This window comes from Poecilia mexicana, unplaced genomic scaffold (assembly GCF_051168715.1).
Source record: "Poecilia mexicana isolate PSO_F unplaced genomic scaffold, ASM5116871v1 scaffold_7, whole genome shotgun sequence".
NCBI classification, from domain to species: Eukaryota; Metazoa; Chordata; class Actinopteri; order Cyprinodontiformes; family Poeciliidae; genus Poecilia; species Poecilia mexicana.
This window is the reverse complement of record NW_028263376.1, coordinates 24,211,014-24,222,174: the sequence shown is the minus strand read 5'-3', so window position 1 is coordinate 24,222,174 and position 11,161 is coordinate 24,211,014. Positions and strand designations below refer to the sequence as shown.

General features: G+C 39.4%; 1 protein-coding gene across 2 annotated transcripts; it reads left to right on the top strand.

The window, feature by feature from the left end:
• Positions 1-612: 612 nt before the first annotated feature.
• spata2 (spermatogenesis associated 2) lies at positions 613-9,330 on the top strand. 2 transcript variants are annotated; one of them, XM_014989193.2, is made up of 3 exons: positions 613-701; positions 1,709-2,518; positions 3,501-9,330. In XM_014989193.2, exons 2-3 carry the CDS (start codon positions 2,174-2,176, stop codon positions 4,854-4,856), a joined length of 1,701 nt encoding a protein of 566 aa, XP_014844679.1. In that variant the 5' UTR covers positions 613-701; positions 1,709-2,173; the 3' UTR covers positions 4,857-9,330. The 2 variants fall into 2 exon arrangements, with proteins under 2 accessions (XP_014844679.1, XP_014844681.1); XM_014989195.2 differs by lacking the exon at positions 613-701 and adding an exon at positions 715-779.
• The last annotated feature ends 1,831 nt before the right edge of the window (positions 9,331-11,161 follow it).

Genomic DNA, 11,161 nt, shown 5'->3' with positions numbered 1-11,161 from the left:
TTTTTTTGACATTGGTTAAAGTCGATGGCTGTCAGGGCTGTTTCTGAAATGCACTAATTTATTGTAGTTCTCAAGCCTGATAAATTCCAAAAATTCAATAATTTATCTTGAAAAATTAATTTAACACTACTGGGAAGATTATAGATATTCTGTTGAAACACAAATAATCAACTGATGGCAACCAGTTCTGATCTTCTCTCGATATTGCTTTGATCTGAGTCAGTCAGAAAACCTGTCTTTTCCCATCTCACATAACATTCTTCTCAACTGTCTTGATGCTATTATCATAAAGCTTTAGATAAAAGTAAATAAAATAAAGAACACTATATATATATATATATATATATATATATATATATATATATATATATATATATATATATATATATATATATATATATATATATATATATATATACTTTTTTTTGTTAAAGCTGTTTCATTATTTTTGTTGAAAAAATCAGAACTGTGCAAATAGTCATTCAAATTCAAAAAGGAAAATAAAAAGTGTGAAACCCGAAATAGAACATTTCCTCAATGTCTGTTTTGCTCTGAACAAGCATCTTTGTGTCTCACAGTGCCCTCTCTTCCTCAGCACGTGGGTGACACGATGCTGACGCTCTGAGCGCATGCGCATTGCGATGAAGGGAATTTTCAACAGCTGAGGAGGCGTAACTAGCCAGGCTAAACATTTGTTTAAGGTAAGATACACAGGTGGCGGGGTTTCTGTTCAAAAGGCGGCGGGTTTCCCTAAGAGAAGCATATTTACTATAAATCACGTAGGTTTTGTTTCGTGATCTTTCTGTGTTGATAAATGACTCTAAACCCGATAAAGAGATCCTGGTTACGATGGAACGCCCTGCTAGCTAGGAGCAAACGTTAGCTAGGCAGCTCTGATGAAATGGGCGTTCACTGCTTCGTTTAGTTTGGGGTCTTTCTCGATTGTTGTTTTAGGGGTTGAGATTGATAATCCATGAAAAAGCTGTTGCTGTGTTTTCTCCTGGTCTTTGTATACGGCTACCGTTGCTGTCGCAGTTGATATACGCAGTGAAAAGGGGTGTTAACACTGCGTGCTAGCTGGCTACAAGATGCTCACTGTATCTGTAATGAAACTGGAATAGCCAGCTTGCGAAAGAACGACAAGTACGTTCTTCCTTGTAGTTAACAGTCGCACGATCGCAAAGAGATAAACGACACATTGGAACTCCTCCATTAATAACTTTGGGGTTCGTAAGTGAATAGCTTCTTAAAGGTAGCTGCTCTTTGCCATAGCCCACATTTTCACTTGCACAAATTTAAACAGAAAAGTGTCACTCTCTACCTTTAAATGTGCTTATCTATACTTGAACTATCCAAATCTGTGTAGCTGCAACAAACATGACGATAATTGAATCATTCTAGCTGTATCAGTGTTTTAACCAACATTCAGGAACCCACGCAGTGCATCCTCAGCATCCCACTCAAAGCACTGATACTGGCATAGATCGGTACTGCCTTACTTAAGTTCCATACAAGAGAATACTGTGGGACTTTTTTGTCTTCTTGAAAAGATTTTAAACCGTACCTTGAAACCAATAATCAGATCAAGACTGTACTAATTGGCTCTATATTTAGACTCAAATAGCATGTCTTTTTCTTGTTTTGATATGTGTGATAAAACTACTTTTTATTGTAATCGTCCTTTGTGTTTTTTTGTTTTTCTTTTCAGTTTGGAAATTGCTGAGAAGAACCATTTGGTTAAAAATGACTTTTCCAAATGAGTGACCTCAAACTCTACAAATACTGAAGCAAAGGAGGGACTCCATAAATGCAACTTTGAATTACCAGAGAGCAAATCTCCTCCTTGCTGTCTGCGTGACACAGACCTATTTGTCTTGAAACAAGTTATTCTTTGAGATTAAGAAGAGATGCCCAGACAAAGACGACCATACAGGCTGCTGCCTTGCTCCGCCAACTGAAAGCTACCAAAAACACAGTTGTTTTGTGGTTAGAGGATGGGCTATTGAGTCTATCTGCTCCTCTCTCTCTCCAGAACATTGGAATTTAGTGTGTGCCAATGTGCACGGTAAATTATGCTCACCTAAAATGGTGCTTGAATGCGGCATCCCCAATCGAGGCGTGCCTGAAGAGCTGAGGGTGTCTCTGGTATCTGAATGATTGTCTGTTCCAAATAATGGATGCCAAGTTGAGAGAGGACCTGTTCCGGAGGTATGTGACGGCACTGGAAAGGCGTCCGGAGGGGGGATATACGGGAGCTGGAAGTACGTTGGAGGGAGACAAAAGCAGACACAAGGACAGCGAGGCACTACTCTCCACAGCGACGGCTCTGCTCGGAGCCTATCAGCCAGACCCTGGACAGCGATTTCGCATGGTCCGTTTCTACGAGATGGTGGAGAACTCGCTCCGATGCCAGAGAGGAGGCAACCTTAAGAGCCTGGAGAGGGCCTTTCACACACTGGAAACCATCTGCACCAACCTCCTGCTCTTTCCTTGGAAGAAAGAGTTTCGATGTATAAAGGTGAGTGTAATTTATTGTCATGGTTTTATTATACATCGCAGGTGTCAGAATAAGACTTAGCATTGGAATAATACTTGTGTGCGCTACTTATTAATAAATACCAGACAGTCATCGGGTTACACCTTTGGTAGATTCTTACCTCAAAGTTTCAGCCCAAAAAGGTTTCATGTTTCAGAGCTTTTTTTTTTCTCATAATTTTTATGGCGATTTCTCATCACATAAATGCACTGATTGTAACATATTTTCTTGTTTAAGTCCATATTGTTATTTTAGATGTTGCTGAGATGGAGAATCTAAAATACAGTCAGAATAATTATCTTTTTACTTGAATACTTGAGTCTTTAAGGAGTGCTAGGCCGTATCCAGAAGCTTCACTCTAAGCGAGGTTTTGGAGACTTCCCGCAAGTTCCCAGACCATTTAAGGAGGAAAAGGAACTATAAACATTTATTTTTATTTCGATTGTTTTAAAATGTGGATTTTGTCTGTGTTTAGATTGTGTTTTCCTCTTGAAGGGTCACTGTAGTTGTCTTTACCCATTAGTTTCCAGAAAATTTATCAAATAACTGTTTTACATACATCTGTAACTTTTTGGTAATTAAAATGATTATGATTTTGCATTCTAAATGTTGAAAAGAGACGCAAATAAAATATTAAATTTGTTTTTTAGAACAAACTCTGGTTGTAATCAGTATCCTGAGAATTGTAAGAACCTGGAATTAGGAAATAGTTTGAAGTTCTTTCTATCCTTGTATGTTTGTTTACATCTAACACATGCAAATTCAGCTCACGTATTGCAATAAAATACTTTCCTTATTACAAATTCTACCTAAAAGTGTGCTTGAGTGGTATTGATTTATGAATCTTTAGATTGACCTGCGGTCATGCTGATTTTTAGACCAGTTGCATTAAGGATAAAATTTACACCATGAACTGACCTTTATTTTATATTGTGCCAGTGTTTGACAGATTTCTCTCTTTTAGACCTTCACAGGCCCTTATGTGTACCACCTGCAGTCTGCCATTTCTGATGCCGAACTCCGAACGCTAATGCGTACCATTGGATATACCTGTGACCATGATTCGCAATTCCGTTTGTTGGACCACCCAGGGGACAGCAGTCATCTCCGCCAGTTAGCCTTCGAGCTGTTCCTGGCCCAGGCAGAGTGTCGTCTTCTAGGGGAGGTGGTGGCTCTCGCCCGCGGTTCCGCCTCGGAGCTGGAAGCTCTGGAGCTCCGCCGGGGTTGTAGAGATGATGCAGCTGGCTGCGCTGAGGCGCTGCGCAGACGAGACAGCCTCGGGGCAGATATCGCTCGGTTGTCTGTTCGACCATTGGATATAGAAAGGCCTCATGCCCACCACCTGAGACGAGGAAGCCGACCGTCCAAGTCTGTGGATGTTACAGATGGGGCAGGTCACTGGCACCCAGCAGTCAACAAGCCTATCCTGAAGGCGTCTCTGAGTCTAAGGAAGGAGCCTCTGTTTGTGGACACAGAGGAAGACATGAAGGACGAGATCATCAGGCCCAACACCTCTGCATCTTTTTTCTCTATCGCAGCTCCACCTTCCTACAGCCCTGTTGCAGACTTTTTCCCCATGCAGTCGCCTCCTCCAGTTGACCCCTACACGTCCTACCACATGTCCTCCTTAGATGACATTGACTTGTACACAGAGAGAGGTGGTGTCGGGACGGGAGGAAGGCAAACTCCGTCTCGACCGCCATCCAGAGAGCCGCGTGATGCCAGAGATGGCTGGCTTCTCAAAGCTCATGGTAGTGTGAAGTGTCAGGGTTGTGGACTGGGATGCTCCACCATGACATCCTGTCAGAGGTGTGACATGATTCTTTGCTCCGCCTGCCACGATATAGATCCGTCCCCCTGTTGTGGCCTCCAGGACTACCACTCGAAATCCCCACGCCCCCTTGACGGATACATTCCCGTGAAGGAAAAGCTATCGGTCTACTCTAACGCCCAGTCTCACCCCCATCTCCATCCACACCCTCTAACCCTGACCCATTCTCATTCTCATCCCCATCCTCACCCCCAGATGTTGGAAAAACCCCTCATGCCCACCAAACTGTTTCCAAGCAAGTCGGTTGCTATGACAACACCAAAGGCAGGGAGCACGGAGCGCATAAGTATTGGGGGGTCACGATGTGGGTTTTGCAACAAGCCAGGCGCATCACACACCTGCGTAAATTGCTCCAAGGTGTCGTGTGACTCTTGCATGGGCTTGTATGCGAAAGATGTGTGCACACGAAAGAATCCTCAGCACAACTTTGTGCCCAACCATCAGCTCAACTTTAAATCTGGCACCATATCACACCTCGTGTATCGATGAAGCAGGCAGGCGGAATATTCCCCTTCAGTACAATCCCTTAACATTTAATGTCGTTTTGCACTATTGCTTTAAGCTTGGCTTACATAGTTCATTCTCTGGTTTCTGTTTTTATCTGGTGGTTTCTTCTCCAACTTGCGCATTCTCACTCGCTGACAGTAGACCCATGGAATGCACATGCCACAGAGCCATGTCATTAACCCAGCTCTCCGCTAGGCATGGGCCGGTGTGAGATACTCACGCTGTGATGATCTGTCATGGTATACACGCATCATGATAGAGCGCACACAGAAAATGAAAACAGTAAAATGTTAAAATAAATTAAAACGGAAGCATTAGTTCTTCCCAATGTGGCTAAAATAATGAGACATTGATCATTATAGATATATCTTTACATTTATTTTTACACTTGTTAAATTTTTGAGCAGTTTTTAAGTGTTGACCGTGCAGAATACAATATTTTTACAGTTCTGCTCTTTAGAGAGACAAAATTAGTCAGGCCACCGGCACGTGGGTCCAGCTCCTTAATGGGAATGTCACAGTTAAAATGGCGCTAGCATACGGTGAAAATGAAAGGGGTCCACTGCACTACTCCATGCCCTGTGGCATCTCATTATAGGAACTTTATTATAAAATGTAACTTTGGATTTACCATTGGGATTAATAAAGTATTTTGAACTGAAATTTGAATTTAACATGAAGGAACAGAATGAGGGAAATCTTTTTTTTTTTTTTCCTCATAGATTTGAAATGTCCATTCTGTTACACCGTCTTATACCTCAGTACCTATAACTGGCCCATGCCTACTCTCTGCCTTGTAAAGCTGTAAGCCTTTTCTCTATTTATTGGTTTTACCAGATGACGTGCTTTTCAGACATCCTGCGTTGACGTTGCGCTTCCCACTGTTCTTAGTTTTTTTTTTTTTTTACTCTCCACATGGTGAAAACTGGACAAATTAGTTAAACTTCATCTCATTTTAATCAAATCTGCCCTGACGAACATTATACACTTTGCCTAACTTCTCAGCTAAAAATTCTTCTAATATATTAATATATATACATAAATAGATACAGTATATATTTATGTATGAGTGTGTGTATGTATGTGTAGAAAAGACCTGAGCTTGCCTAATATTTAAAGGTAATGTTTTAGAAAACTTGAAAAATGTTGGAAAAAAAAAAAAGTAAACACACTGGAAGTCAGTAACTCTCTGTTCTCTAGGACTATGTGAGACTGTTAAATGGGCATGAGGTCTGGCATTTTCTGGATGTACATCTTACATATGTTGATATGGGGTAGAAGATATCCTGAAGAGACATATGTTCTATTTAAAATATTACGCCTTGTAAATTTACCCTGAAATATTTGTAATTTTCTTTCTTTGGCTCAGTTTTAAACGCTGCTGTGAACTCGAGATGTTAAAGATGATTTCCGTCAGACCGTTGGTGTCAGTTCCAGGCCTCGTCCCTCTCATTACTTCCCACAAACCCCACATGATTCATGATGCCTCCTCCACAAATTAGTGATTCTCGTTCAGCTTCAAGTGGGGTCACAGGAAACCTTGTAATGCTTGTAAACAAGTCTGGTGACTAACAAACATAAAACTGTTGGTTGGTTTTTGGCAGTATGAAGATTTATCCTCCTCAATGGTTTCTGTCTACCTCAATTCACATCAGCTTACACCCAGTTTGACATTGTGGATTAAAACTAGCCTCAATATTCAGAGGAAAAAAATAAACGGAACAAAGCATTTAATTAACAAGTTGTCTGTGTTTAAAAGGTGGTGCGATAACCTCAGAAAACCATCCAAATGTATTATAAAGTGGAATCAGGTTTAGATGTTTATTTAGTGAAGGGGGAATTGTGTAGAATATTCTTGTTACAGATACTTGACTCCATTTAATAAGTAGCAAAACCAATTTTAATTTGAAATTTCTACTTTTCCTTACTTAACTGGGCTACATTTATGTTTTTCTCTCTTGGTTGGATAGGCAAAAGACAGAAACCACTTATGTTGCAGTTCAGCTCAGCACTGATAACCAGCTCAGAGTCTCATAATTAATTTAGACTTTATTGCTTTCTATTATAGAAGTATTTAACGATAATAGCTTTTCAAAGCAGACTTTTGCTACACTACTTTTTGGGGATGCACCAATCGATGAGGTCAGAGTTTAGATCTGGATACGTTTCCCTCGATGCGCTGTGAAGGATGATCGGTTGGATAATTCAGTGTACAAATGCATCAGCAATCAGCACGTAGCTTGATGCACTCAATACAAATTAAGGATCGAGGGTTAATGTTTTATTTCCATTATTTTCAAAGCTACAGCTGCTGTCAAAGAAGCTATTGCACATTTTGTTTTTTGCTGCTGTGCAGAAAAAAAAAAAAATTGGAAGCCGTCAGAATTTATAGGTAAAATGTCAAAAGACGGAAACACGGAATTGGCCTGGAAAAACCTTTTTGGTGCATCTCTAACTGAAATTTAACGTTTGAGCACATTAGTTGCAAGTTTACATTGATTTGACCAGTTGAAGTCTTTCAGCTTGCTGTAAAACACTCGGAGCCCCTCTCCTATATCTGTTTCATAGCTGGGTGTTGGAGGTATGCTGCTTCGGTTTAAACGTTAGTGCTTGTGTCCGTGTGGTGTTTACTCTCGTTCTCCATGTAAAAAGTCTATAGTTACCAAGGGCTAATTTCCAGTCACTTCTCATAAAAAAATAAAAGTTAGTCTGATTTATTTTTGACAGACTGCTTGGGCTGCTCGAGCCTTCATGTGCTGTCAGGATTAACCTCTGAATGCCTTAAGACTGTATAGCTCTCTTATCATAGAATATTTTTGATTTATTTTTTAATGTCAGATACTATGTCTTATCAATCTGTTATTTCAGCATTGCTATTTAATCTCCAGGCTCCAAATGTAAAATTCATTTCTGGATTTCAGAACAAATGGATTAAAAGTACAGAAAGTTATTGATATTTTTTAAAGTGCATCTTAATTTTTTTTAAAGCAGAATATTGTACACCTGTACAGGGGGTAATGTGTTGTAATGACCTTGTCTGACATTGGATTCAGGAAGCAATGTCTAATTTTGAACCTCTTTGTTCCTTTCCTTAAAAGCTAAAGTCAGGTGTTGTCTTAAACACATTAAAACGGATCAAAAGGGATGTTTTGATATCAGTTCGTTGTAGATGGAAGGCTCTTTAAGAGATGTCAATATTATCTAAACTGGCGTATCAAGAAATCTTGTGACCTTTGGGGAGATGTGCAATTTTTTTTTTTTTTTTTTCATCCAGCCAAGGCTTTTCAAATGTTTCAGCATAGTTGTGTATCAGTAGCTCTGTTTGCAATTCATAACCAGCATCACCGAGGACTTTCAGAAGTATTGAGCCATGTGTCAAGAGTGATCGTTTTGCCAAATGAAGAACAACTCTCGCTGTAGTGGAAACGAATACATTGTATGGCTTGTCTGGATGTAAAGCTAATGTAACCTTATAAATCTGTGATTTTTACTTTTTATTTTTTGCTAAAGTTGCGTTTTTGTCTGTAGATTGTGGGCTTTTTAAGAAGCGTGTGAAGAAAATCAACATAGATGGCCACTTACACTCCATTTGATGTGGCTCTGACTGTAAACAATAGACTGATGACTTGTGTTGGTCACTACAAAGGGCTAAACAGTCTTGAGGGCTGCCTTTAGATTAGTTGGCTCTATTTCAGAAGTTTGAAAAAAAAGAAAAAAAACTGACTGTGGAGTTTACATTTATCAACATGAATTACTGATTTCTGGGAAGAAATTATGATGTTATACATCAATCTCTTTAACATAATTGGTCTGACTTGCACCAGAATTATTTAAGACATTGTGGAAGAAGATACTCCCTTTACCTTTTGTGTGGTTATCTTGTTTTCATACAGGTGTTGTAGTTGGGCTGCCTCATTCCCATCCCCTGTTTCTGTAGCCTTTCTCCTGGCATGCTCTGTTCAGATCCATCCCCAAACACCCACCCACCTACCTTGGCACTAAGGATCATCGCACAATGTGTATGTGAAGGGGTATTTAACTTAGGATCAGTGTGTGGGCATAAATGGGGTAGAAAGGGAAAATAGCCAAAACTGTTAATTGGTGAATATTATATATATATAAATATATACATATATATATGGAAAAAGAAATGTAAATGAGATTTTGCAAAATAATTTGAAGAATAAAACTCTAAAAACACAAGCTTATTGCTTTGATGAAGACCTTTATTTGCATTTTGGTGTCAGTCATTCATCTTCATGTGGATATGGATTCCCTTCAGAGATCTGTACCGCAATGATTTTTCAAGAACCCGTATGTTGATGGTTATGTATATATATCAGACCTGAGCAAGTGGACCACCAAGTAGATGAGGGAATTAAAGAAACCCAAATGAAGACGTGTATCTACTTAGTGTTCACCTTTATTTGACAAGAATAAAGTCCTTTATGCTTCATTCTGGCCTCTTGCCTCCTTACCTAAAGAAAATTGGTTAGAAACAGGAAGTAGTAGTCTTCACAAATGATGAATAAAATATTCAGAAAATGTTACAATTGTTGCACTGCAGTTTTATTAAATTAATATTAAGTCTTCAGTCTTAAAAACTTAAAACGATCTAAAACGTTTAAATAACTGCTTTCCTATCTCATAGCATAAAATATGGAAGATGAAGTCTGAAGCCCTACAAACAGGGCATCCATGGAAAGCTCAGATGCCCTGTTTACTGGAAATTCATGGATAGATAGTAAATTGGTTATTGATCTACCTTTTACCCCTGCACCTTTTGCTGCAAGGTGTTTGGACTGTTCACTGCTCAATTGTTTAATTTTCCAAACTTGACCACCAGATGGCGATAGATAACAAGACTTTTTTCTTTTTTCTTTTTGTGGAATATAAATATATTTTGTGGAGTAGATATAGCCGTTATTGTCCCACAGTGTAGAAATTCAGGTTTAACATCAGCACCAAGACATACAGGTTTACACAAAAGATCAAAAAGTAGTAATAAAAAAAACAAAACAAAACAAATGTATATAAATGAAATAATTATCAGAAAGAGAAAGATCCTTCTCATGATCCAAGAGATGTGAAACTGAGTAGGGTGTTTTTGTCTTAAATGTATATAATGTGCATGTGTATAAAACATTAACAAGACAGACTGTTTACAATACAGTATGTGAGTGCAGTACAGAGACGCAGATGTGCAATAACAGTAAAAATGTTATTTAAAAATGAGTGAAACTGGCTGAATGATTGTCCAACTGCCAGTAGTGGGTGTAGAATCTGACTGCTGCTGGAAGGAAGGATCTCCTGTAATTCTCCTTTATGCATTTAGGATGATTTTATCTCCCACTGAAGGAGCTCTCCCGTTCAGCAGCGGCTTCATGCGTGGAGTTGGAGACATTGTTCATCATGGATGTTGTTTTACCCAGAGTCCTCCTGTCTCCCACCACCTGCACTGGGTCGAGGGGGCAACCTAGCTGGACTTCCTGAGTTGCTTATCTAACCGTTTCCTCTCAGCTGTAGATAAGCTGCTGCTCCAACATACTGCACAATAGTTAAAGAAGGCCTTCAGGAGCGCCCCCTGCACTTCTGTGAAAGCGCTGTATTTAGAAGGTAATGCATCTTATTAATGCAGATCAGTGTTTGAATGTTAAAGAGGACTGATATGCATAATTTATTATCATAATCTACCCCAGTTGACATTGGCAAACAAACAAATGTTCATCAGAATCAGCAGAGAACTTGTCTACTACAGTTTGGGAACTTTTACTTTCCTGCTCCACAGTGCAATGTTTTTTGTTTTTTTTCTTGTGCATTACTAAGGTAAAAAAAAAAAAAAGAAAGTAAAGACTTTATTTGCAACCTGGATCAAATAAAGCATTTTTCATATTTGCATTCCTGCATAACATATCTAGTTCTGTGCTTATGTGGGACATTTTTATTGACTTTAAAAGAGACATTTTAGGATTTATTCATACTTTGGATCGACTTGCAGATGGCTCAGGGAGATTTAGCAAATAAAAACCGGAGTACGGAACGTGCCGCCAACCATAACAACATAACAAACTGGGAATCATAATGCACCTGCTCCCAGCAATTGCTTTGAATAGCAGTAGGGGTTTTCACCGTTAGGGTAACAGCAGCGATGGATGTTACTGAGATCTCTGTAGGAACTGAAATGCTGAAGTGGCATGAGGAGTGTCCTTGCATCATCCTTTCCTCTGGGACATGTCAGAAGTGTGCTGAGTAACAGCGTTTACATGCCTTGAGGGAGTCAGAGACAT

Excerpts from the sequence above, each read along its gene's own strand:
- spata2 (XM_014989193.2), top strand. The coding sequence starts at position 2,174 with ATGGATGCCAAGTTGAGAGAGGACCTGTTCCGGAGGTATGTGACGGCA. Across the intron at positions 2,519-3,500 it reads AAGAGTTTCGATGTATAAAG|ACCTTCACAGGCCCTTATGT; the intron begins GTGAGTGTAATT and ends TCTCTCTTTTAG.